General features: G+C 40.5%; 3 protein-coding genes across 8 annotated transcripts; 1 reads left to right on the forward strand and 2 right to left on the reverse strand.

The window, feature by feature from the left end:
- Positions 1–936: 936 nt before the first annotated feature.
- Positions 937–14,785, reverse strand: HMMR (hyaluronan mediated motility receptor). 5 transcript variants are annotated; one of them, XM_048064789.2, is made up of 18 exons: positions 14,647–14,785; positions 14,260–14,364; positions 12,984–13,060; positions 12,030–12,110; positions 11,400–11,588; positions 11,016–11,102; positions 10,416–10,516; positions 9,800–9,874; positions 8,835–9,013; positions 7,941–8,089; positions 7,403–7,626; positions 6,705–6,821; positions 5,861–6,019; positions 4,043–4,195; positions 3,848–3,947; positions 3,415–3,591; positions 2,998–3,160; positions 937–2,287 (listed from the first exon to the last, which is right to left on the reverse strand). In XM_048064789.2, exons 1-18 carry the CDS (start codon positions 14,783–14,785, stop codon positions 2,268–2,270), a joined length of 2,295 nt encoding a protein of 764 aa, XP_047920746.1. In that variant the 3' UTR covers positions 937–2,267. The 5 variants fall into 5 exon arrangements, with proteins under 5 accessions (XP_047920746.1, XP_047920745.1, XP_047920744.1 ...); XM_048064788.2 differs by having other exon boundaries at positions 7,412–7,626; positions 14,575–14,785; XM_048064787.2 differs by having other exon boundaries at positions 14,575–14,785.
- A 45-nt stretch (positions 14,786–14,830) lies between these two features.
- Positions 14,831–19,785, forward strand: NUDCD2 (NudC domain containing 2). Its single transcript, XM_013178385.3, has 4 exons — positions 14,831–15,060; positions 15,715–15,763; positions 16,947–17,098; positions 18,005–19,785. The coding sequence occupies exons 1-4, from the start codon at positions 14,872–14,874 to the stop codon at positions 18,086–18,088; spliced, it is 474 nt and encodes a 157-aa protein (XP_013033839.2). The 5' UTR covers positions 14,831–14,871; the 3' UTR covers positions 18,089–19,785.
- A 1,231-nt stretch (positions 19,786–21,016) lies between these two features.
- On the reverse strand, positions 21,017–26,662 carry CCNG1 (cyclin G1). 2 transcript variants are annotated; one of them, XR_007163673.2, is made up of 8 exons: positions 26,504–26,662; positions 25,861–26,124; positions 24,599–24,852; positions 23,926–24,004; positions 23,734–23,832; positions 23,313–23,507; positions 22,981–23,198; positions 21,017–22,605 (listed from the first exon to the last, which is right to left on the reverse strand). XR_007163673.2 is itself a non-coding variant. In XM_048064793.2 (7 exons), exons 2-6 carry the CDS (start codon positions 26,122–26,124, stop codon positions 23,316–23,318), a joined length of 888 nt encoding a protein of 295 aa, XP_047920750.1. In that variant the 5' UTR covers positions 26,504–26,661; the 3' UTR covers positions 21,017–22,605; positions 23,313–23,315. The 2 variants fall into 2 exon arrangements, 1 of the variants encoding a protein (XP_047920750.1); XM_048064793.2 differs by lacking the exon at positions 22,981–23,198 and having other exon boundaries at positions 26,504–26,661.
- Positions 26,663–26,705: the final 43 nt, after the last annotated feature.

Genomic DNA, 26,705 nt, shown 5'->3' on the forward strand with positions numbered 1-26,705 from the left:
TAATCCTCAAGGCTATGTGAAAGAAGTATGTAGTCAGGCATAAAAGCACACTTCCATAATACTTGCAGTACTTTGCTTCACTTAGTGTTCTTTCACCCATTGACCAACTCTTGCTAACTTTCTGCTATTTGACACGTTCTGCATCATTAAGGTTCAGTTGAAAGTGTACATGAATTCAGTGCCATCATGTATGTTTGAGCTTCGTAGAGCCTTTGTTTACCATTCGTTCTTAATCTCTCATGCAATACAAGACTAGCTTACACATTAAGAGTTCCATGTGTTTTTAAATGTCTTTTTTTTTGGTCAAAAAGGTGTTTAATCAGATTTTTGCATTCTGATTTATGAACAGTGATTTTTGCCTTAAAAACACCCTTAGGAGAAGGACACCAAAGCAAGCGTGCAACTATCAGCAACCTTGCTTAAGAGCATGCAATCTTGAAACAAAAACACCAGTACAATAGCAGTCAAGTGTTACAAGTGAAAATGCAAGAACACAAGTTTTTTGTTTTAGTTTTTTTTTTTTTTGTTAATATGGATTTCTCCCCTTGCCCTGTTACTCTTTGCTCTGTTGTTCACTCAATCAAGTTTGGTCTAACCAACTGTTCATTTTAAACCCACTGGTTGCTGGATGTAAACGGCTGTGTAACATTAGGCTTTCCACAAAGACCAGGTTCTCATCAGATGAGTCAGTAAGACTCAGCTCTCTTTCTTGCATAGTTGTCTTTCATCCCACTTGCATCTTTCAGACAACAAAACCAGCTAACTTTATCATTTTCTCCACATGGAGAGAGAACTCTAGTCTTCTTAAATTATTACAGTAAGTTCTTCATTAAAATGCCTCTCTCTACTTCAGCCAACCCCATAAATTGGGCACTAAGTATTTCTCAATTCAAACATCTCATCTTCAGAAGCTCAAGTAAATACACAAAGATGGCATTAATGTACAAGAACCACCAATTTATTTCTTCGGACTTGGAATGCATTTTCAATATTTCATTTCTCCAGTATTACTGTGACATGCTATGCTTTGTATATTTTCTTTGCAGCACACGTATACAAAATATTAGTATATACAATTAATAGAAACAGTTCCACGTTTTACTTGAGTTCCAGTATTTATTTCTATATTAATAGAAATTCACCAGAAATAACAGAGTAAAAGAATTGCAAGCTGTATCTATTGTACAGTTTAGCCAAATCATTTCTTCTGTACAGTTCGAGAATTACATTGTCTTTCAGACAAGCCTGATACTAAGTTTTGTTGTGAAGATTTAAGATTAGAACACTAGGTCACTTACAGGGTAATTTTATGTTGCTTTTCTTAATCACTGGTTTAAGAAGGAAATGGACAAAAACTCATTTAAAATATTTATTCTGCTAAAACATTCTTAATTTTAGATGCAGTTCAACAGATTCCTTCCACCTTGCCAAAATCCAAGTCTATAAAAATGAATGCGTAGTGGGCATCCTCCCACCCAATTAAAAAAAAGTTCTGTTGATATTCCCGTCCACATAACATTGATCAAGTAAGACAGCTGGCTGCAACAGCTATGACTATTTAAGAGTCCAGTAAGCACAACATTGGTAAAACAGATTTCCCTTAAGACCTTAATCTTAGCTACGGGATGCAAAGACATTCACATAGACAAGGCAGTCCAAGTCTGACCTGGAAATCCTCTTCTGGAGATCAATAGTTGCATTATCTAGCCCCAGGAAAGAAATCAGCATGTCCTGAATACAAATTATTAAAAAAAAATCCAAACCAACTGTACAGTATGACTTTTTACATCTGACCTGTATTACGTGGGCCACAAAGGATAAAGTCTCTGGAAAGTGCTCCTGCCATTGGTATCAAAGCAACTATAATCAGCAAAATTAATTTAACATGGAACTGAAAAAATTAGACAGGTACAAAATAACATCTTACATGAATGCAGGTTTTGTCATCCTTTTCGCCTAATTATTATTCACCTTTTCTGAACTTAAGTTGCGCCATTAGAAAAACAAACTAAGCAGCTTCTGAGTCCAAGATTGCGAGGATGTTACCAGGAGTCTTGAACATGCAGCCCTCTGTGGCCTCTGATTTGAGGATGACCAAGTGTAGTTTTTCTAAAAATAGGCTGTTTTATATCACTTCTCAAGTAATCATGCTAATATGTATAACATACAGCACCCAGTTTTACCTTGAACAAATAGTCTGTTGAAATCTTCTGTATTACTTAAGTTTATTGGTGATGTAAAATATTTTTCTTCATAGCAAGAAAAGATTACACTTTGTTTCTATTACCTGCAATGGAAAAACATTACTAAGTTTGGATTTTGCACTACTGCTCCCACACATTGAACAATTATTTGTGTGCAGGGGGAAAGGAAGGCATTAGATTGCACATAACAGGCAAGACCAGAATTTCAGACACTGGAATACATTCTGAAGCAAAGGTCTGCTCAAGATCTGTATCCTTCCCCATCTCCATGTGGAATCTTCCACATTCACCTGCAGCAGGCTTTTTGCTTCCTACCTGTATACCTACAGCAGTGTAAGGTCCTGCAAGTACCAACTAAACAACCAGGGCTCAATCCTCTGAGTCACTTTTACCCTTATTGCCGTTGCAGGAGATACTGAATACCACTGGATTAGCTACAACAGGTAAACTGTATGAGAAGTCAGTGGGTGATACACAGCCGCAAAACAAGGTTCACATCTTACAATCTCATGCAAAACAGTTAAGTCCGTAACCCACTCCTCCACATTAAACACACCTTCTGTTGTCTGACCCGACAAACAGCCATCTCAGCATTGAAACAAACAGGGCTGGGAAATACAATGGCCAAAAGTACACTGGAAACACCCCACAGCTGTAGCCTCCCAACACTGCTGTAAAACACCGGAGATGCTATCTCCTTCCTTCCCCAAGTGAAGTAGACTATGCAAGACTGCCATATGTTCTTTGGATAAGTTAAAGAGATACAAGGACACAGATGAATATCCACGCTTACCTTCTTTCAAAGGAGTTCTTGGAGAAATATTTTCCTTGCTGTCATGCTGGAAAGCTTTGGAAGGATCAAACCGCCTAATGCCCTGAATTGCACAGAGTTGCTCCTGAAGATCCCTGTTTGTTTGCTTTTGTTTTGCTAGCAGTGCACGCAGTTTGGAGACATCCTAAGGAAAACAATCCTTAGATTAAGAACAAGAGGAAAGATCACCCTGTATACCATGTATTTAGTCCTCACTAAAACCGATTCTCTTGCTGTTCTGGAACTGGTGGTTCATTCTAGCCTAGCGCACACGAAGAATTTAAGAACCACAGAAAACAAGTAGCTTGCAGAGTTAGTCTGTAAGTACTTAGAGAATTCAGCAAATAAAAAGAATCAAGTAAATGAATTTCCAATTTCTAACATTACAATTAAACAAACCTGTTTCAAGTGGGTGTTCTCCTCCTTCAACTTCATAACATGCTTGATTTTTTGTTTCTGGTTCTGGTGGCCAAGTAGTTTCGCATATGCATCACTTAGTTTATTCAGTTCTTCTTGGGCTGCACCATGCTCATTTAAGAGAGCATTCTTCTCTGCTTCAAATGCATCTAGCTGGCGCTGAAATACATAGTACATTTTTCATTTTTATTTTTAAGTCTAACTTTTTTGTTTTAAAGCTGACTGAGATGTACAAAGAACAATTGTTTTGGGAAGTGACGTAGCTAGATGAAGGGATGGTAACTTAGGAAATCATAACAATATGAATGCTGTAGAACGGGAGATAGCATGTTTATTTCTCAAGAGAAAAACTTGAGTCAATGTACTAATAAAGTACAAACTCAACATCGTAATAAAGATCTATTTCTTCACACACCTGAAAAGGCTTAGTTTTGTTATGCAACTCTTCATATAGATTACGCCAAGTCTTTATCTCTTCTTTTAAGCCAGAGGTCACATCTTCACTTACGGTTTTCCTAAGAAGCAAAAAGTAGAATTTCAGCTCTCAGCATTTCTTCACAATAAAACTTGGGTGTGCTACAATACCCAAGTTTAGTTTCTGAAAAGTCACCTTGATCTTTCTGCTTCATGTTTTTTTTGTAAATCTTCAGTTTGCTCTTTCAGTTTTTCCTGAAGCTTAGTCATCTGTGCAAGGCAAGACTCTCTTGTTCTCTCTGCTTCTGCTTCTTTCAGTGCAAGCTTTGTCTGGGCTTCTAAAAGCATCCTGAGGAAAACATCAACCATCCATAATGAACCATCCACCATCCTTAACTTTTTTTATGTTATTATTTACACTAGTAATTAATATTAAAATACGAGTAACCATGTTTGAAAATCTGTTACTTGAACTGAAATGAAGGTTTGCGCTAACAGTACCGTAAGAGAACAATATAGTACAGAAAGCAATCAATTTCAAGATGTGGTTTAACTTCTGTGAAGCAGTGCTTTCAAAGCAAGGAAGTCTCATGTTTCTTATTTGTGACTGTTTAATACTAGCAGCTCTTAATGGAAGCTACTCCAGTAGGCTTTTCATGCAGAGGTTTGCTCAAGCAGAAGCTAGCCAAGATCATTCAGTGTGGATGACCTCAAGGGTTCACAAATTTTACATCTAAAATGTTGACTTCCCTCTCTTACCTAAGCTATTCGTTTTTATCATCTAGGTGGAGGCTAAATCCATCCCCCTGCCACACTCTACAGTAGGCATGTAAAACAGAAAATAACTCTTCAGCTGCTTTTCTTTTAAGAACTGTAATAGAAACTGGAAGAAATATCAAACAAGCAAGGAGAAAATAAAGGACATCATCTTAAAACCAAAGGTGTTTTAAAATAAGCTGGAGTAAGCTATAATTCTCTTTTGGACAGTCTTAACATCCTGGCTATAGGTGAATGAAACAGCAGAAGCATTACAGAAACATTTTCTAAGTCAGCAAAGCGTTATGACAGATGGGGAGATCAGAAATGGCTCAACTTAGTTTGGCCAAAAAAAGGGTTTTAATGCAGTTGCATGTGAATGGTTGACACATTCAACTGTTGAAAATATTAGAGCATAGTTGCAGACTTAAAACCAACTTCAGTTTTGGAAGCTAGCTAGTGATGACACTCAGAGAAGCAGGGAAGGAAATTTAGTGCACACACAATATACTCCATAATGCAGCACATGTACAGGCAGTTGCCTCAGTTGCTTAATAATGGCAATTGTACACTGGGACCATTTACGACCCAACTCCCTCATTTCCTCCCATTACTTGCCCACAGCAGGGAGCTTGCACGTGGTCTGCCACACTGAGCTCAAAAGAGAACATGCACCATTAAGCTGCTGTTATCTGGTCAGAGAAACACATCCACAATACTGGCCAAGGACAACTGCTGCCTTTACTACTTTTCAGCTGCAGTGTGATGTTGCACATTGGGCAGAGGGCAGGCTTTTGTTTACTTCACTGCAGTGTGTTAATTTGAGGACTGTTAATCAGCATCTGATTGTGAGCAGAACTTGAGATGACAGACGTTATTCAGGACAGAGTGGCAGATGGTCAGATCTGAATTAAATATGTTTGTCTGCCCCTGTGGATCTTACTAGTTCATGGAACAGTCATTGTAACTAATATGTCTCATAAAAACAATATTCCAACAGAATTCAGTTAAAGATTTTCCTTTACCTATGTTCCACCTAAAGGAAAAGTTGCAAGCAATTAATTGGATCGATTAGTTTTCTAATACATACAATCCTAACACATTTTGTCTATCAACATTTTCAACCTTCTGCATAGGGAAAAAGGAAGATATGTACTGTTACATCAAATGCTAATATTATTTGATAGAGCACCATGCTAAGTTCTAGTTAAGAAGGCAAGCCTCAGCTGGCTTAAGGAAAAGTTTGTCAGCCCAATACCTTGCACATTCTTCTTTTGCTTTGTCTTTAGTGTACTCTGCTTCCTGAAGCAGCTGTAGATTATCTTGGCTTGTTTTTTTTAGGTCAGCAATTTGTTCTTGCAGAGATGTATTCTCCACTTTAAGGCTGCATATTTCTTCAGCTATTGTCTTCTTGTAGCTAGTATGACAGTGCAAATAAGAAAACACTTGTTACTTTAAACAAATGCAGATTAACCAGTTCAGGCCTTACGAGAGCAATCCAAACTCATGCTGCAAAGGCATAAAAGATTTTCTAATCCATTAAGCCATAAGCAGCAAAACTGTGGCATATTCTATGATACGTTTAAAATTTCTACCGAGATATGAAAACACTGCCTATAAAAACAACTATCTGAAGGACACCTGATCCTTCAGGTTTGCCTTGCATTCTTAACAATAACAGTATCAATATACTACAATCTGAATATTGTGAAAACAAAAATCTGCAAGAACTGTAGGACAATCATCAGTACAAGTTTTGAGCCTAAACAGGAGGACTTACTGCAACATATTTTAATGTACAGAGACCGTCTTTACTAGCTACAACTCTCAATGAGTATCAAGAGCACTTGAGTATTCCACTTGGTTACATTTTAGAAGAAATATTCACAGCTTCCTCAGCTAGATTACTGAGTATGTCATTACACTTGACTAATACTCAAAAGGAATAAATAACATTTCTTAATGCCATCAGAAAAAACCCACAAAAACGCTATAATATCACACCAGTTCTCATATACAATGTGAAATACTAAGGCAGATGAATAAAGAGCGTATGTTATTATAGTTTCAGAGATCACTGCTGCCCGACGGAACTTAAATACCTTTCGAACTCAGCAAGAGTCTTTCCCAGTTTACACAATGTGTTGCTATGCTCTTCCTGGATTTGCCGAACCGCACGGCTGTGCATTTCATTGATTTGCTCTAACTCAGCATTCTTCCTAAAATAAAAATGCAACACTCCATGCTGGAGATAAACATGCCTGAATGTATTACCTGCTATAGAAGGCTGGCAGCAGCAGCACTTGCATACTGACAAATCAGTAATGTCTCTGCCACAACTTTTCATGTATTAAAGCACCATCTTCATAGCAAACAAAGACTTCACCCACCCCTTAATTTCCAAGTTATCTCATGTATGGAATAGATTTAATAGCTGCTAGTAAGCTTTCAACACATGAAAGTTAAAAGTAACTTGCTCGAAAAATCTCCTAGTGATTGCCTTCTCCAGAACATAAATACCAATAAAAAAGTCCATGCAACTTATTCTTCCCAATAACTTCACATTACTACAGTACTAGCACATCAGGCAACTCCCAGCATGCTAATTAAACAGCTTTAAATAACAAAGTTATTTAAATCATTCAGCTAGATTGCTTCTAACTGCTGCCATTAATCAAAACCCAGCAAGAAATACATTCCGATGTGTTCAGGTTTCTTTAAAACCTGAATTAGGCTCAAAAGCTTTGCTTATGCTGTGGATTTAACATGTTTTCGTTCTAAAACTTTAAACTGAGATTACTTCACAAACCCTTTCAACTTTACTTCCATCTGTGCAAGTTCAAGAGTTTTAGATTTGGTTTCTTGTTCCAACCACTTCACCAACTTCTCAGCTTTCTTCTCCTTAGCATGCAATTTATCCAGCTCATTCATTGCAACCTTCATCTCTTCTTCCAAGAGGTGTCTCTCACTTGTTACCTCATCTTGAAAATCTAGTAACTTCTGCTGGATAGATGCAGACAGCTCCTGCAGGCCAGAACATAGCTGATTTTAAAATTACCAGTGGTTTTCTAGATATTGAAGGCTACTTTGCAATGCTCAAACCTTATAGCACCACAATAAGAGCAAATTTATGGAAGAAGCAGAACAACTATCATGCCAGCTGTGATTCTTATAAGACATGAGATCACACACAGTTTTTGCTGGCCAGCATCCGTTTCTACATCCCACAGATTAAACCATTATCAGTATAGCAACTTTATGTTTAACCAAAATCAGAACATTCAGTCCCAGGCATTGGGATTAGAATATTTTTAGACTAAATTAAAGTCTGTATTTACCTTCTCTTGCTGCAGCTGAGAGAGAATCTCCTCTTGCTTCTGAAGCAGTTTTTGGTGTTCTTGTTCTTCTAAGCCAATTTTTTTTTTCAGATCTTCTATTTCAGCATTCATACTCAGGACTTTTCCCCTGCTCTCAGAAGACTCTTTCTCTGCATAGAGCAATTGTCAGTATAACAAGTAATGCCTTCTCTACCTTCAAAGAAATACAACGCCTTTTCTTCATAGTAATTTAATTCTAATTCATCCTAGCTTTAAAGTTAGACATGGAAAAAAAAAAAACTCATCTGGGAAATCACCAAGAATCCCACTTAAAATAATTCTTTAAGGGATAGGATTTTTAAGGGAAGGGATTTTTTAAGGTAGGGATCTTTGGTTCAATGAATTAGCTTTTATCAAAACAGCTAGGAATGGGAACAGCTATGGCTGAGGAAAAACTTCTAAATGATTCCCTCAAGGATGGGCTGGTGGAGATGGGAGAGGGGAAGGGGAGAATAGGGCAGGGCTGAAGGTTTCCTGGACACACAGGACTTCAATGAACTAGCGCATAAACCTCTAACAGTGTATTACAGCAATATAGCACTGATTCTCAAGGAAGATTAAGGAACAAGTCATTTGCGTTCAACTTTCAGATTAAAGCCTAGCATGCAAACAACTTTGAATTCTATAGTGTCTACCTTTTTATATTTCCATGGAGGTATACTTTTAGACTTGACAGAGGTGTTTCCAAGGAGGTTTCCATATAGATGGAATTATGGTGAGCTGTTCTCAGTTGGAGCTCAGAGAGCTGACTTTGCTTTGAACCCACACTGACATTTTAAACAAACCTATTAGAGATGCTTTAGGATGTATAAATGATCCCAACTACATGAACAGCAGAAAGGCACTAGCATTTACCTTTTTCTTGTTCAAGCAACTCACACCTTTCATTAAGTTCTCTGATCAGTGTAAGTGATTCTTCCTCTTTTGTTTTGAGTGTATCAGTCAGGATCTTGATGTCTTGGTCTTTCTTTATCAATGTCTCTTTCATCTGGGCAACATCTAGTTTGTATTTCTCTACAGTTTCTGCAATACTACTGTAGAAGAAAATTCAGGTATTTGTTACCACTAAGTTTCATTTTTAAGCTTACACTTCAGCACAAAGGAGAAATTCTTAAAATACTTAGTACAGGTGGTTTTCGACAGAAAAGCAGCCTTCAGCTAGTGTTCCAGATAAGTTTTTGTGCACTAAGACAGGTTACTTAAAATTAAATGCAATTGATTTCAAAATGGGTGTTTTAAGAAAAACTTACAAAACCATTTTAAGTTGTGTGATTATGTATTTTCACCACATCCTGAGCTAGGTACACCTGACTATGAAAACTGGATAGTGTTTCTATCTGTTACAAAGCACTGGACTGGTAATTTTTAATATCAGACTATGTTCTTCTCAAGCGAAAGCAACATGGATCAACTCTTGAATGAAAACCAGAATATTACGAAGTCCACTGGAAGTTCAGACTGTTTTTACAAGTGCGTGCTCAAAGGCATTACTGCCAGTAATTTAGAGGAAAACAAGTCTAGCTTGATTTATGGGTTTAAATAAACCACGTTAGAAAACTGATTTCAGGACTCTGATACAAAACCTGTCCATAAGACTGCTTAGCCCACAAAAGTACAGTCATTTAGAAAGGTAATTAAAATATTACCTTATGACTCCTTCCTATTGTATAGAAAAAGGTCAGATTCCCCTTCCCACCCCTTCATTTCAATACTGTTAAACATAATTGTTGCCAAGCTTCTACTTCATCTGGCAAGAACAAGGCTTAGTTTTACTGCCCTCTTAACTTACCCAGTCCAATCTAAGAACAATTTGTTTTTACCTGAGCTCTGTGATATATTCCAAGAGTTTTTCAGTGTCAAATTTGTCTTCAGCTTTCTCTCTCTCCGTAGCAGATCTAAAAATCAAGAAGCTTTCATGATGGATGTATTGAAACACTTCAGAGCTATTTCTAAGCTATTTGCTTACAGATAAGCAAGTACAAATAAATCGTTTGATCACAACTTAAGAGTAACGTGTTCTTTCCGTAATCCAGTGTGGGTGACAAACTCGTATTGACTCTAAGAGGTGATTCTATGATCTTTTGCTCTTTATTCCATGTGGTCTTCTCATTTGTACTAAAGATATTGAACCACCTTCCACCATGAGTAAATATGCTAGAGGGGCAGCATTAGCTAGACAAATCATCATTGCTTCCCACTGTGAACTGCAGTACCTGCGTTATTAACTGTGTATTTCTACCTAAGTGTAAAACATCCACTCATATTCAAGCACTGGGATTTTAGGTAAGAGCAGAAGGCCCCTGAGTGTAAGGAAAACTTGGCAGTGCCGAGCTTCTTTCCATCAAGTTCATTCCAGGCCTTTATCTCCCCCCAAGCTATATGCAGCTAAGCCCCGATACATTGCTATCTAAGTGCATTCCCTACATTACCACTTACAGTTTTTCTTCTAACTGTGCTACTTTTCCTTTTGAATGCTCTAGATTCCTTTGCACCTCCTGCAGCTTCATTTCCATGTCTTCCTGTTTTGCAAGTGCAGTCTAAAAAAACAAATAAAACCAAAAATAAGTCCATTGTCTAAGACAAAGATAAACTGAAATTAATTTATAACCAGGATTCAATTACAGTACTTGCTACTATGCTAAACGTGACTCCTATATTCAAATTATCCATCTGTAAAGATATTAACCATTTGTTAAAATTACAGAATCACCACCCAAAAAAAACACACGTCTAAGCTTCAAACCACACTTACAACCACTGGTTTTCAATGATATTAATAGTCTGACCAACAGACTGATACAGAGGTATTTCTAGGCTTCCTTCCTCAGACTTACTTACTCAAAGATACTTTACACATGAACAGAAAAATCAAGATTTGTTGTTTTAACTTCTTTCATAATTCCACTGAGCAAAAAATAGAAGAAACTACAGAATTGAGGACCGAAACTAAGCATGATCTACGGGACCATTGCAAGCCCTTCACTGTCGGTTCCTGAACAGCTCAGTTATTATCCCGTGCAGTGCAAAGCAGCTTACTTTTTCCTTGGCATCCCTCTTGTTTCTGAGCTTCATTAACTCCATGCACAGGCTGCTCATTTTCTTCTGCACACCATCTTCAGACAGCTTATTAGAAATAAATAGCAAATCAATAAGCATAACAGCTTCATATCGATCACTCTTCAGGCTGTCAAAAGAGCATCCCCCTACCACCCACACCACTGATCTCTGTCTGGCCTGGACAGCAATGTCAGCAAGTCCAGCTCTGTCTTTGGACAAACACACAGTATCTCAAGACATGTTCTATACCTGTGGCCATGAAGGGGCACAGGGAATGTGTTAACAGGCAAGTTCCCCCCTCTTCACCAGGGAGCTCAATAACATCAAAGTCAAAGCAAATAGGTGACATATTCGTTTGAATACCTTAGATTTTAGTAGTTCATTGGTTCTTGTTAGTTCCAGAAGCTGTTTTTTCAGGCAAGCAACATTTGCCAAAAGAGACGTTTTCTCCTGAACTGCAGCACTCAGCTTAGCTTCAATCTTAACAAAATCCTCATCCAAAGCCTGAAGTTTTTTATCCTGCTCTCCACGCTCTCTCACTAATGCACGAATCTACAACGTAACAGGTATTCTTTTTTATTTAATGATATAATTTTTATTAAATAATCATTAAGTCATGCCCTTTGTTTTCTTAGAAAGGCTGAGTATCTAAACTGTATTGACTTTCATTCAGAACATGCATCTTAAAATTAGTCATTCACAGAAAAGGACATGAGACAATCACAATTCCATATTGTTAAATGCCATAGATTTGCAGTCCTAAATCTCAGCTGAATTATTTTGCACTACTGAGCCAAATATTTCAGTAAAAAGTTAGCATAGTCTTCGCTTTAACTTGTGAGAGAAGAAAACTCTCCTGCTTGGCTGTGGAATAGGAAGGCATAGTGTCGTATCTGAGACAAACGGAACATGGATTAGTAGTAAGCTTATCGTTTTGATTATGGGAAGCAGTAAACATACTCCAGAACTGCACTCACATAATGTATTCATTACCTCCTTCTCCAGAGTCTTCTGTTTCTTTTTCTCTTTCATGAGTATGAGATCTTTTCTAGGCTTCAGACTCCCACTAACCGGCTTTTGAAAACAAACTTATTAGAAACATTTAACTGATTTCTCGCTGCATATTAATTTAACATTACAATTCAGCATAACAGTAGGCAACACTGTTAAAGACACACAATATCAAAAACAAATGCCTCTCTCCTGCAGATCGGTCAGATTAGGGTCAGTTTTACCACTGTACTGTTGTGTAAACACTGCTATGAATGGACAGCTCAAGGCCTTTGTGACAGAAAGGAGACTGAGAAAACCTGAGACATACACATCCCCTAAATTCAATAAAAACACTTTAACCCCCTAAATTCAATAAAAACACTTTAACCTCTTAAGTTCAGCTTAACCTTAAAGTTCTGCTTTGTTCACCTAACTTCGTCCTATATGAGTACTAGTAAACTCAATTACTAAGTCAGCATTACCATTCAACTCATTAACCCATCTATTTCCTTGCATATTGCACTGAGAACCTGTATATACAGTGTTGTCCCCTCCTTGTTTCTTTTACCACTGTGTTTATGCTCTGGCCTGTCCACCATAGAAAAGCAACAGAAACAAGATCTCACATAGAAGCACCTGCACCACAATTACATGGTAAGAGAAAAAAAAAATAACCCCCAAACAACAAACCCATAGCAACCTACATTAAAGAAAGCTTTGTAAAGCCACTCAACACGCCACTCAGTAGTCCCCAGTAATCATCATATGATCCCAAAGAAAGTTACTCCATTTCCCTCCTTTGTGACTAAGAAATCCACACAAAATAATGTGTTCCGTACATAGTTCACTAAGATAGGTTAATGGCAATTGTACAAAGGGGCTAGGTGATTTAAGTAGTCGCAGTGAGGTTGAGCCAGAATTTACAGCACTACAGATACCACAGAAGAGTCTTACCATTGATCCAAGAGATCCAGGTCTCCCTCCAGTTACAGGGGTAGGTGCATTCTTCTCGCTGTTCTGATTTGTCTCACCTGCAGAAGGATGCAGAAAAGAACAGTGAAGGAAAAGGTTGGGCATGCACATGGTGAGAGAAGTTTCACCAAGCTAGACAAAGTTGACTGATTTTCTATACAAAGGACAGAATGCTTACTAAATGCTTATTAAACTACTTGCCTCACAAGTTAAGGCCAGCTGTTTTCCTACTGTCATCAAGCAATTCAGTATTAGTCAGCTGGGCACTTGACAAGGTTCAGAGGCAGACTACCTGATGACAGCCTATTTTGAGAATTCACCTTCTGCCAAGTTCCCCACCACCATCCAGATTTGTGCTGTCAGTTTTCAGTTGAGGAGTATCTTACATTTTAATAAACCATGAGAAAGTCAATAAAAGCAAAGTGTCCTGGTTTCAGCTAGGACAGAGTTAATTTTCCTCCTAGTAGCTGGTAGGGTGCTATGTTTTGGATTAGGATGAGAAGAGTGCTGATAACATGCTGATGTTTTAATCGCTGCAGAGCAGTGCTTACACCAGGCCAAGGACTTTTCGGCTTCTCGCTCTGTCCTGCCAGCGAGCAGGCTGGGGGTGCAGCAGGAGCTGGGAGGTGACAGACCCAGGGCAGCTGCCCCAAACTGGCCAAAGGGGTATTCCATACCATCTGACGTCATGCTAAACAATATATAGGGGTGGCTAGCTGGGGTGGGGGGCCGGCTGCTCGGGGATAGGCTAGGCATTGGTCAGCGGGTGGTGAGCAATTGCATTGTGCATCACTTGTTTCGTACACGTTATTATTAGTAGTATTATTATCGTTATTATTATTTTCCTGTTTTAATAAACCGTCTTTATCTCAACTCACAGGCTTCACTTTCCAGTTTCTCTCCCCCATCCCAGAGAGGGAAGGGGGAGGGTGAGCGAACGGCTGTGTGGTGTTTAGCTGCTGGCCGGGTTAAACCACAACACAAAGCTAATGAAGTACTTGAATCATATGTTTTAACTCAAAACGTAGGCCCTCCTGATTAACAGAAATTACGTATAAAATTGTTTATAGAAAAAAACTCCAATAGACATGTTATTACAGCTGAAGTTGAGATGAAAGATGGGCAACGAGCCCCTCTAACAGAGCAAATCACATAATTAAAAAAGAAGAACAAAGCAGTAACAGCGTGTAAGCACTAACAAGCGTAGCTTTCAGAGGCATTACGCTATTGGTTTTGCAAGACTTTAAGGACTACTTACTCTTCTGTTTCCTAACCCGATGATGCATTTCGGAAGACAGAGAACTCCTCGCCGCCGCTGACGCCTGGCCGTCACGGGATCCTTGCAGCGGGGCGCGAGCTGGAGCTGACCCACACACAGCAGCCAGAACGCATGAGGAGAACGACAGAGGCTTCGCCTTCGCTGCGCTGAGGCCGATAAAACCCCCCAGCCACTCCTCGATAAAGCTCCCGCCCCCTCCCCCCGCCCCCCTCACCCTCCCCGTGACTAGGAAGAAAGGAGAAGGCCGCGTTTTCCCCTCAGGAGACCCCTCCCCCCGAGCCCCCCGCTCCGTACCACAGCCGCCGCCCGGGCCGCGCCGCGGGGCCGCCCCACACGAGGCCATGGCGGCAGCCGCCGGCCGCTCACCGCGATTCGAACGGGGCCAACGGCCGCGCGCCGCGGAGAGCCAATCGCCTCCCCCAGCTCCCGGCTCCAGCGGCCAATCAGCGCGCTCTGAACGGAGCACGCGCGTTACCCGCCCCGGGGCGAGAGGGGCTGCGCGCATGCGCCGTGCCCTCGGTTCCGGGCGGGAGGTGGGGGCGGGCAGCCCTCAGCCGTCAGCAGAAGCCGGGCCCCGGCGGCGGGGGCTCCATGGCGGCTCCCTTCGAGGAGCGCAGCGGCGTGGTGCCCTGCGGGACGCCCTGGGGCCGCTGGTACCAGACGCTGGAGGAGGTGTTCATCGAGGTGCACGTGCCGCCCGGCACCCGGGCCAAGGACGTGAGCTGCAGCCTGCAGAGCCGCCACCTGGCGCTGGCCGTTGGGGGCCGGCAGCTGCTGCAGGTAGCGGCCGGCGGGACCTGAGGTGTCCCCGGGGTGTCCCCGGGGTGTGGGAGGTGTCCCTGAGGTGTCCCCAGGGTGCCCCCGGCAGCCTCTGGGGTGATGGGCTGTGGTGGGAAAAGGGCAAACTGAAGCAGGGAAGTCAAACGGCCAGGGCGTTTTAAAGCCAGGCAGAAAAATCAAGGCAGTAACCCCTATCTGTGCTTCTGTTCTGTAAGCGTTTGGGCACTGCCTGTGGGCATAACTTCGCTGCTGAAAGCAGCAAAAAAAGTCTAGATTTTCTTTCTCATTGGTGAAAAGCAATTCTTTGTGCGTTAACATATATATGTTACACCATAGGTGTGTGTTGCCCTTAGTGGGCGCACGGGAATTTGGATGGCAAATGAATTAAAAGTCCTGTTACCCACTGAGAAATACAGGCCTTTCTATGAATTAGGACACTGAACACATCAAATACCTGATAAAAAAAAAACAAGTAACCATAATACTCTGATAGGCCATGTACAAACCTGTACTAGTCAGGCCTGATTGTACTACTTGCAAAGGAATTTTGAACACAAGAAGGTAGGTAAGTTGTGAGTAAAACTATGCAATTCAATAAGGACTGGTCACTGAGCAGGTTTTCCTGTTAAGTAATCTTGTTAATGTCTTTTGCAGGGTAAACTTTTTGACTCTACAATAGCTGATGAAGGAACATGGACGTTAGGTAATAACCTGTCTCTGAAATGACATTTTGGAGTACAATAGAACTTGTCAAAATATGCTGTGGAAGAGTTGACCCATCTTTTTTGTTATGGGAAATGCTTTCTTCTGATTCTGATCAAGTTATGATTCTCTGTAAAAAATGATAATTGTTATTGCCAGACTAAGGAACTAAGGTAGTACAAAAGCCCTAGACTAACGTATTAAGGACTAGGGGAGAAATGCCACATCTGGGAAGGTAGTATTCAATCAGTTAGGAACACTTCCTTAGAACTAACATTTACTTTTTAGGAAATGAGTGGTAAGAAGATTTTTGCAAACCCTTATTAAAACTGCACTGGTACAGTTATGTCCAAGAGAATCAAAAAGCAATCTAACAATCGGGCTAAAGTACTTAAAGGAGCAAACGGCTTCTCTGATTGTTGCGTCGTAAATATTGCAGTGTTCAGAGTAGTTTTTGAAAAACACATCTGTGGACTGTGCCTATCGATGCTTTCCTGTAACGGGTTTTATTTTCCATTAAGAATAAACATTGGTTGGTAGTTTGGTAACTTAATTGTGAAAATCAGAAGTGTAAATAAACATTGCAAAGCGAAGCCTACTCTTTTCCAGCATGCGAACAGTCTTCAAAATACACTTTATAATGCTGCACTTCCTCAGTTAAGTTGAACTAAACAACCTACATGTTACCTTTGAGATGTACTTCTAATACCTTCATGATACTTCACACTGCCTGCATTTAATAGAAATTGATTAATTCCATGTTGCTTAAACTTAGTTCTGGTTTTATTGGTAATAACCTCCTGTAAAGCCTGACCTGAAATAGTTTGTTACTACCATAGCTGATCTGCATACACGAATAGGTTAAATCTTTTCTCTGTTGTGAACCTCTCTAAAAGGTTAGTTTATATTGGAATAGAAGTACTTATGAACGGTGTTTTAATTCCTCAAAACAGCTTTAGTGTTTTACAGGCCTGAAAGTGTAGGCTGTATAGGCTTGCTTTGCCTCAGGCTATGTTTCTTGGTAATGGTTTTATTTATTAATAACTCCATTGGTATGAAGAATTGAAATTACTTCAAGAAATCCTGTGCTTTGACATGTTAGCAGGGAATTCAGCAAAACAACAAAAAAGCTTGCACATAGGACAGAGTCTAATAGGTGTTTTTTATGTCTCTTCATTCAATAGAAGACAGAAAACTGATACGAATTGTTCTGATGAAGACGAATCGAGATGCTGGAAATTGTTGGACGTCTCTGTTAGAAAATGATTATGCTGCTGATCCTTGGGTACAAGACCAGATGCAAAGGAAACTTACACTGGAACGATTCCAAAGAGAGGCAAGTCAAAGGTCCCTGATTACTGCTCAAATTTTGTTTGCACGTGCAGGTTATGGGCATGAAAGCTGGGTAAAACATCTGCTGTCTTGTGCCACGGAAACATATACTGTAGTTCAATAGATAAAGACCCGTGAACATTCTGTATCAGTGTATTTTTAAGAGGTTGTTCTGTCTGTAGTCTGTCTGAAAGACTAGTGAAAAGTTAAGGTGAGTGTCAGAGTGATACTGATTTTAAGGTTTTGATATGTAACTAACAAATTTTCACTTAAGTTAGGCCATGTGTAATTTCTATTATCTAGAATTACAACATACCTTTATCTACAGCATAACATACTCTATTGAAGATGTTTGCATATAATGTCAGATGGTGGAGAATAGTTAGCTGGAAAATGTTTTCCTTTGCCTTGAACTAAAATTGCTTAAATTATTTCGGTACAATTTTAGCACTCAGCTGTTCTTACCCATGTCAGCAAGTTATACAACTACAACTTATTACCTGACAGCTGAATCAGCACATTACAGACTGCAACAAATACTATTTTTTATCAATTTTGTTTATCCAGCATGGGAGGTACTTCGAGTCTTTAAATTGTAATTTCAAGGGATATTAAAAGCCAGAAAATTTTAATTTCCTTAATACTTCTTCACTGTGAGATATAACTGCTCGTCAAGTTAAGAATGACATTACTAATTTTGGTATTGGGCAACCAAACTATGGCAAGTCAACATTTACGTGTTGATGCATTCTCCAAGCAGAATTTCAGTGCTCTGGCAAACGGTTAACAAGTTGATAGCTGCATGTCCTTGTTAGAGTGTTGCCGTGTTAACAGAAACATTGTTTTCTTGTTTTGTTTAAATCACTGCTATTCAAGAAAAATCTGTCTACTAAACTTTTATCTCCATCAGAACCCCGGATTTGACTTCAGTGGTGCAGAAATTTCTGGAAATTACAGCAAAGGAGGACCAGACTTTTCAAGCCTTCAAAAATGAACTCTTTTCACCTGTGTTCCTGGAGAGAAATTACACATCGTACTGGAGGACTGGAATATGTAATTGGTGAAAACTTCAGTGATCTAGTCAGTGGATTGTTGGCAAGTAATTACTTCAGCAAAGAGAAAGGAGGTCTCTGAAGGGATGCAAGACACGGACTCCTGATGGCTCTTGAACAGGAGACATTTATTGCCTTTTTTCACTACTACATATACCTTCCCTGTAGCCCCACACGCCTGAATCTGTCATACAGTTGGTTAGAGACCCTCAGACACGCGCCTTGAGCCAGCCAGCAATTGGCCACTGCTCAAAGCTCATCTTTAACACTCTAGCCAATTTACTTTATCTCGACCTTGCTCAAGTTTTTGGTTCTACCGCTGTTTTCCTCATTATCTCTAACTCAGGGACGTGTGAAACAGCGTGAAGCCACCTGCGAATTCCTTTCCCACAAAACAGCACAAAGCTCCCTGTGAATTCCTTTCCCACAGGTCTCTTCTAGCAGACCGAAGACAGTGTCAGCAGCTGATTCGTAAGCTGCGATAACTTTCTCACATTAAAGGGATAAAATACATGAAAAGGTGTATACAAAAAAGTAATATCCTGAAGCAGAACACTTCTCTGATACAACAGTAAAATAGTCAGTTATAAATATACCACTTGTCTTTATGTAAGAATATCTTTACTGTTGAAGATGGATCCTAGAAGCAAGATACTAAATATTTTCTTAACTTGCAACTAGAAGGATATTGGGAAGGCTACAGTTGCACTTCTAAAACAGACTTCCACTTTTAGCAGCCCTCTAAGAATTTGTACCTTATTCTAAAATAGTGGTTAGTAAACTACTGCATCTTGCCTCAGCTGAGGCTTTACAATGCACTGCATTGCCAAATATAGCACTAAAAAGGGCTCTCAGTTCTGCGTGCATGTCCAGGAACGGGCCTGTGAGTGCTGCAACTGCAGCCAAGCTGTGGGGCAGCTGGCGTTTAAGGAAAGGTTGGACCTGGTGCTTAGGGATGTGGTTTAATGGGTGACATCAGTGGTAGGGGGAGGGTTGGACCAGATGACCTTGAAGGTCTTTTCCAACCTTAATGATTCTATGATTCCTTGCTCTCAGCTAAGTGCTACTGGACAAGAGACAAGTCAAGTGAAAGTCTGGGTATACGTAACTGTGTTAATGTCATAAAGCCTTTCAGTACAAATATTTAAAACTTCGCAAGTAAGAGAATGTAATAATTCTTGAAAAAAGGAGGAAGTCCTTAAGTAAGAAATATCTTGCATCTGTTCGCCACCAACATATAGTACAAGCTGCTTACATAAGCTGAACATGCAGCTGTAGATTTCTGCAGTTAGTTTTCAGTTTGATAGCCACACCTTAAACTTGGCTACTGCACGATTTAATATTTTGCATGTGCCAATAACTTATCATGATTTTTGTACTCGTTCTTAAGGATGCAGCTCAGAAGCCCTCCAACTGCATCACATGGGGCGAATGGTGTGGCTAACTAACAAGAAGAAAACATGATTGCCAAATTCTGTTGTATTCTGAACACTGAAACTATTGCCTGTAAGTAGGTCCTAAGCACAAGTCCCCCTGGAGATTGCCAGCAGCATGTATCATATTGTTGAACCTTACTTTAAAAATTGCATCATTATTTCAGTTGGGATATGGCAAAAATAAAGCAAGAGTTGTTGACAAATGCTTTTGCTGTAATTACATCCAATGCTTTCTTGCATCAGCAAGCAAACCAGCAGTACTCCTGAAATAATTAAGCATGATTTTTGTACCCCCATCATCTTTACAGAAATACATAGCAGCACTAAATGCCATGGTAAGGTTTTAGACAGCTTGCCATAGTGTGCAAAAGTAGGTATAGTTTGGTATTAAGTGCATCTTTGCCACAATTGTAGTTCAGAAGTTGGATGGTGCAGTTAAGGCACGAACGAGACTGCTGCAAGTGCAGAAATACTACTCAGTGCAAGTATTTCACATGACAACAGTTAAGCTGGCTTACACAGTAAGGCATCACAGCTGTGAATTGTTTTAAGAGGACAGGTTTAAACTAGTTGGATAGCTACTTCTCTTGTCCACTGCAAGTTTTGGAATCATCTGGATGAAGAGGAAAAAAATAACAGGTTATTTTAGGCCTTTTCCTAATGAGTATCTGCTAAATTTGCATTCAGGACTTCAAATAGTGGGTTGTGTCCCATGTCACAAGTCTCACTGGGGACTTCCATCCCTTCTTAGACACAGTAACAGGCATGACAAATGCGTAAATTTGGGTGTGTGATACAGAAATGAGATAAACCCACTCTCTAGGAAATCATCCTGTGCACTCATTGAAGTGCTGCTTTGTTACGTAAGTGAGCACTGGGCAGCAAAACAGCCTACAGCTATTTTTTTCATGGCTCTGCTTTAAGATAAGCCCAGAATAATGCCAGAGCTTTAGCTTTATCACAACTACTCCCTGTGAATGTGTTGGATACAGAAATGTATAAACTTATGTCTAGTCAAATTGGAATGCTCAGATGAGTCCAGAAAATGAAATCTTGAGCTTTGAAAGTCAGGCGCCACGTTCTCTTTAAGGAAGCACTGCATTTACTGCAATATATAGAAGCAGGCGATACACAGTATCAGTTTAACAATGAAAGATGAAGTCACATTTGAACAGTGTAAACTACTTGTCAACTCATCTGTGTAGCTGCTTTCATGTCTCAAAGGTGTTAGAGCAATCACGTCAGCAAGCTGACATAATTTTACCACATTGAGATTTTTCTTGTTTCTTCCCTAGCCCTTCCCCTGCACCCTCAACCTCTTAAAAATATCCTTCCTTACCTCTTGCAGAGACATTTCTCACGTAGTATTTAAGTATAAGCCACTTAATAGCCTTCCTACAACGCTTTATAACAAATTGGAACAAAGTTGCTTGGTTAACCGCATTTCAACGTTTAATTGAAAGGTACATACCTTGACACATGACAATACCAGTAGAATTGCACACTGCATCGTTGTCCATCTCTCCCAGTAAGCTGCCCACCCCTTTGTCTGAGTCACGTGTATGCTTTTCAGAGGCCAGCACAATGCACAGAGAGCACTGGCAGATGGAAGACTCGATTAAATGCTATGCAGTGCAATCATTCCCATGAGTTCACGAGAAAGCTTGATTTGTCCAGTACAGAGCTTTGGTATGAAGTCTTTTGTGAAGAATTTAATTAGTTTAAGATATGCTAAGAATGGTTTACGCATCAGCTATTACCATTAAGGGGACAGGTTTGGTAGGCTAGCATTTAAGCCCACACTATATTCAGATCACTCATTTTCCCCTAAATCCATTTACATGGCATTTATGATCAGCCTACCCCTAAAAGCCTCTGCTCCACAGTGACACAGAATTCAAGAGGTCATTAGCAACATTCCCCCCAACACCTCTATCCATCTCACATCCAATAACACATTCTTATTATTCACTTTCATGTTAGTACCTAAAGCAAGATATGCCTCAAGTACTGACGCGGTCTTCAGGAAAAAAAACAGAGCAGGTGTGTTTCACAAAGCTAATTGTTAAACAGATGAGAGTTGAAACAATCTTCAGTTGTTTCTCACCTCAATTGTTCCTACTTACAGGCCGTTATGGGACTACGGCCCTGTTCCTACTGTGCCTGTAAAATCCATCTGTTCAGCATCAGCATTTACCTCTTGTGTAGCAAAACCTCGCAAGACTAATGGCAGATTTGGGGCAGGTAACTCAGTGGTTTCTCTCCAGCCTTCTTACGTATCATGAAGTTTCTATGCTCTCTCTATCCTTCATAATCTCAGCAAACTACACCTCTTACAAAACACTGACGTTATCAATGCAGTGTTAGTGACTATCTTCTACAAGACAACAAAATCAAGTTTATCCCCCTTGTCCTGCTCCACGTGCTTGACGTGCTCAGTAGGTATCGTAGAGCTTTGTTTTTAATTTGTCTATGTTAAAGGCCAGTACCCTGCCCTGTAGGAACACACAGACACATGACACTTCCAAGCCAGCATGTCAGGTTGACTGACAAGCATTTCCTATTCTCATCAATAGTGAGCAAGATGGTCTTTACTTTGCCTGAGACTGCAGCACTGTGCCACTGCACGTTTTCCTAATGTCCTGTAATCTTTGGAAAGCTGAACCAGATTTTTTTTTTTTTAAATTTAATACACCACCGGTCATCTGCACTTATAGTAAAACAAGGTTAGACTACACAAGCTGCTCTACAAACTCTAAGGTGTTAAATTCCTTCTATCAGTATTGTGGTTTTTCACTGTTTGGATAGTAAATGGTCTAATAAGACCAAAAACTGACACTGATTGTTGTTGTAATCATCATGGAAAAGAACACATTCACTGCAAGGATTTTTAGTCTGAAATGTTACTATTTCCATGTGAGTTGGGTTCTTCATTATTAAGATCATGTTTCAGACTTGGTTTCTCAAATCTTCATCTGCCTGTGAACTAGGTCACAGGATGGTTCTCTCATTTTATTGTATTCCTGTACAAACAAACAAACACAAAAGACAGTCAACTCAAGGACTCGACAAGAACCAAATAAAGCATCAGACTTGAACACAGCAAGACAACAGCAATACAGCTGTTAAATAAGATTTGCAGCCCTTGGAATTAAAGCCTAGATAAGGAATTAGTTCACGATTTCCACAGTTAATAAACTGCAACATGCGTAACTGAATTACAGCTTTTAGAGTTTACTAAACAGACAGTTATACAAATAAAACTGTATGCAACTGTCCTCGTTTTATCTGGTTTCAGTGAACTATTGCAAGAGACAGATTCTAATAGGCAACTGTTTACTCTTAGCAGATTACTTTTTATGATAGAAGCAAGCTTAATTTTTCCTCTGCCTTTTTACCAGTTTCACTCCACATTTTAGTTTGAATGAGGTCCCAATGTCTGTAGAACACATTTCTGCTCCCACAGCACACCAAAGGATCAGTTCCTTCTCCAGTATTCATGTATTATGTTGCCACTTCTTTAGGTACAGCACTGGCTCAAGCATGAACACGAGAACAGACCAGCCTCTACATGACAGGCCTACTATGTTTAAGTTACACATCTCCAACAGGTTACCTATACAGAATAAGAAACTTTGAGGTAGTTAACAGCTAAGCACTTCTATATTATCAGAAGCTGATTTTACATGTATGAGCTGGTATTTTACTATTGGATAAAAAATTATTTTACCTATTATGAGCTGGTCTCTGGAATTGTAGGAAGGTGTGTTATTCTGTAATAGCTATGTTTAAGCTGCCGCGCTGTACGTCCAGACACAATCCATTTTAATTTCTGGACGTTTGGTTTCGAACACTTGCTCGAGGAATATTCTGTAAGGCACTTTAACACCAATTCCTTCCAGAAGGTCAACTCTCTGTTGTTCATCTAAATAGCAAGACAGAATCCCATGTCAGTAACTCGTTAAATCCTTATTTTACATGTGCGTTTTTAGCTGCTTCACATAAGACAGGAAGCAAGAGGTTGCAAGCCAGATGGCAGAATGAAAAGAGGAATACAAAGAGAGAAACCAGTATGCCAACCGACCTCCCCTTTACTCAGTGAGTTATCCCCTGCATGCATTTACATCCTGTAAAACAATATCCATACATACCTTGGAATGCAGCTGCAGAAATTCCAATGCCTCTGTCAATTCCAGTAGTTTTTGTTCTTCTATCTCTAGTGCCATAATAGACAATGCCAAGACAGAAGGCTGGAGAAGACAGAAGAGGAAATGTGACATTTTTGAACTGTGATTTTTTAAGCTTCAGTACTCTTATTTTCTATGTGCTTTCAAGATGTTTACCTTGGCTTTAGAAAACATAATTCTGCAGTGACATGCCTTAAGCTGTGTCTCAAGTCTCTCAAGATTAAGGTATTTTCTCCTATAAGGAAAACAAATGAGTCAGTGTTGCACAAGAACGCAAACTTGATCAAGACAGTACCACTCTGGAAACTGAGAAGTGGTGAGAATGTTCTTTAGATAAAGAAGGGCCTCTTTTGTACCAGAAGATCTAGAGTTTCAGTCAAACAGGTGCTCAGTTTTGGCAGTCAATGTCAAAAATAAATCTTGTGTTACACTGGGGAAAATTCTATCATCAAAATAGGCTGGGCAACAAGGACTTTTAAGGCTAACTAGCAAACAAAACTCCTTTCTGAAATCAGATTTTGAAATCTTTGCAATGAGGCTCTACTTAGTGCAGCGTAAGTACAAATTTTTTATACCATCATTGATGAACACGCTTGTTTTGGGGCTTAGAGAACACTCTTTAGATCACTTTACACAAACAACATTTCAAGTTAAAGTAATATTACACCACAGATACTCACATGATATTTACCAATAAGAGGGTTGGGTTTGTTTATTTATTTTAAGAGTATCAAAAGGCCAATTGCTTGAGTAATATTCCCTGGTTATTTTTCTACATAGGCTTCCTGATCATCTGCAGTCATAGCAAAGTAAGTTTTAGATATTTTACCTTTCACAGCTTAAGTTCTCATGAATGAGCGAATGATATAGTTGTAGAAACTGGAAGGCTGTTGTAGCTTTGACTTTCCAAGACAGCTTCTCCAATACAATTTTCTCCATTCTCATCATATCAGAAACAGTGAACCTATACTGGCTTATTCGAATCAAGTCAGTGGCTAAGGGAACATTTCTTTCTTCCTCTGTTGCTTTCACAGCCAAATAGAAGCAGCTGAGTCCAACACAGCCTAGGTGTTTAGGCTGTACCTAAAGAGAAGTCAATTTGTCTCGTTACTTTCAAAGAGGGACATTTTTGATCAGTAATTTCAACACCTAAGCACCAAAGTAGAGTCACCAACATATTTTAGGAAAACATTATGGGTGTTTTTTTTTTAAATGCTGAAGCAATTAGACTTCTTTATCCACATACATTTTAATCTTTAACTAAATGAAGAGACCTTTACAAGCAACAAATTCTGCTTCATTAATCTGAAGAACAACATTGCAGAAAAATATATTTTTACTGAGAACTAGTTTCTTAATGACGTTCTGTAATAGCCTAATCAGAAGCTTTTAGGACCTACAGTGTTGTACATATTGGCATATGCCAGTATCTTTTTTAACCTTTTCTATATACATAAACTCATTACAGTTATTTTTTTTAACAGATTTTGAATTCAGAAGTATTATGCTCCATCTATTTTTTCTTTTTTTTTTTTTTAGGATGTACTAACATTCAAGTAAAACAAGCATTTGTTCTTGACCCAATAGAACAGTAGCAATCCTAGTTCATTAGACGATTAACAACCTGTCAGCATGCCACATACATGCAGTAGAATGGAGTGCTAGCTGAATACTCATTTTACTAGAGTAATAAATGCTGAACAGCATCAAGCCTCTTGATATACATGAGACTCACTGGTAGGTTTTAACAGCAGTAGAATGAAAAGTAATCTAAGATGTTCTTGTATAAGTGCAACAGGCAAGACAGTCTGTCTTGATCTAACCCATTAATACCGCCTGCATTTCCAAGCCTAAGGGCATCCTCAAGTTGGAACAGATGCCTTCTTCCTTTTCTTTGTCAGAGGAAACAACGTTCTTACTGCTAAAATCCAAACAGCAGAAGCCATTTTTTTAAGTTCTTGTGCAATCAGGATCTATGAAAGCAGCTTAACCTTTAGCCAGCTGAAAGCAAGACGTGCTAACTTAAACCAGGAGCAAGGTTGCAACGAGCAAAAGCTGATGCCTGGAAGCTTATACCTTGAAACGCCATACCTTCATTTTTGACAAGAACCTATCTAAGAAATTCACAGCTAGCGAAAACGTCTCCGTGTGGAAGCCGAAGAACTGAGTTAAGCTGAGGAGATCTTTCACTTCAAAGTCTCTCAGGCGGGCAGTCATTCGGAGGCCATTATCGTGGGCAGCTTCGATGAGTCTCAGGCCAGAGGCCTTGGGCTGACACCTCAGCTCCTGCTCCAGCAGGGCCGTCAGCTGGTACAGCAGCTCCTGCGCTTCGGTAGTCACAAGCGTTTCGATCATCTGCGAGGGAAAACAAGCGTCAGCGCATCCAACAGCTAACACCGCGGACCTACGGTCCCCTCGGGACTGGGCCTGACACCCCTCGTTCCGCGCGGGCCCTGCCAGCCCCCTAACGGGCGTTTTTCAACCCCAGCCCCCCCGGCGCTCCCCGCACCCCTCAGCAGCGCCGCAGCGGGGCAGCAGCCGCCGGATCCCCGCACCGCGCAGGCGCCAGCTCCGCGGGACAAGCCCGGGCCCGTCCCCCCTCGCCTCAGGCGGCTCTCCCGGGCGGCGGCTCGGGCTGCCCGCTGCACGGCGGGGGGAACGGCCGCGGCGGCACCCGCCCCACCGCCCCGACCAGGCGCAGCCCGCACCCCGGGGGTCCGGCCCGCGCCCGTACCTTGATCCCCGCCTCGCTGCTCCCGTCTATCAGAGGAAGGGCCCGAGGTGGTGTTGCCCGCCCCGAGCAGCGCGGACCGGCGCGGATCAGCGCGGCGCGGCACCCACCCGCCGGCACGACCCCCAGCACGCCATGCAGCCGCGCACGGCGCCCACCGCTCCGCTGTGCTGCGCTGCGCTGCGCTGCGCTGCGCTCCGCCGGG

This window comes from Anser cygnoides, chromosome 14, assembly GCF_040182565.1.
Source record: "Anser cygnoides isolate HZ-2024a breed goose chromosome 14, Taihu_goose_T2T_genome, whole genome shotgun sequence".
NCBI classification, from domain to species: domain Eukaryota; kingdom Metazoa; phylum Chordata; class Aves; order Anseriformes; family Anatidae; genus Anser; species Anser cygnoides.

What these genes read in the sequence shown, in the direction of transcription:
- CCNG1 (XM_048064793.2), bottom strand. Translation starts at nt 26,124, where the DNA reads ATGATCGAAACGCTTGTGACTACCGAAGCGCAGGAGCTGCTGTACCAG. An exon ending in GAGAACTTAAGCTGTGAAAG is followed by an intron (nt 24,005 to 24,598) that starts GTAAAATATCTA and finishes TTTTCCTTATAG; the next exon opens with GAGAAAATACCTTAATCTTG. An exon ending in TTATGTTTTCTAAAGCCAAG is followed by an intron (nt 23,833 to 23,925) that starts GTAAACATCTTG and finishes TGTCTTCTCCAG; the next exon opens with CCTTCTGTCTTGGCATTGTC.
- HMMR (XM_048064787.2), bottom strand. Translation starts at nt 14,785, where the DNA reads ATGCGCGCAGCCCCTCTCGCCCCGGGGCGGGTAACGCGCGTGCTCCGT. An exon ending in ATGAACTACTAAAATCTAAG is followed by an intron (nt 11,103 to 11,399) that starts GTATTCAAACGA and finishes ATTTCTAATAAG; the next exon opens with CTGTCTGAAGATGGTGTGCA. An exon ending in ACTCTTGCTGAGTTCGAAAG is followed by an intron (nt 6,020 to 6,704) that starts GTATTTAAGTTC and finishes CTGTCATACTAG; the next exon opens with CTACAAGAAGACAATAGCTG.
- NUDCD2 (XM_013178385.3), top strand. Translation starts at nt 14,872, where the DNA reads ATGGCGGCTCCCTTCGAGGAGCGCAGCGGCGTGGTGCCCTGCGGGACG. An exon ending in GGGGCCGGCAGCTGCTGCAG is followed by an intron (nt 15,061 to 15,714) that starts GTAGCGGCCGGC and finishes TGTCTTTTGCAG; the next exon opens with GGTAAACTTTTTGACTCTAC. An exon ending in TGAAGGAACATGGACGTTAG is followed by an intron (nt 15,764 to 16,946) that starts GTAATAACCTGT and finishes TTCATTCAATAG; the next exon opens with AAGACAGAAAACTGATACGA.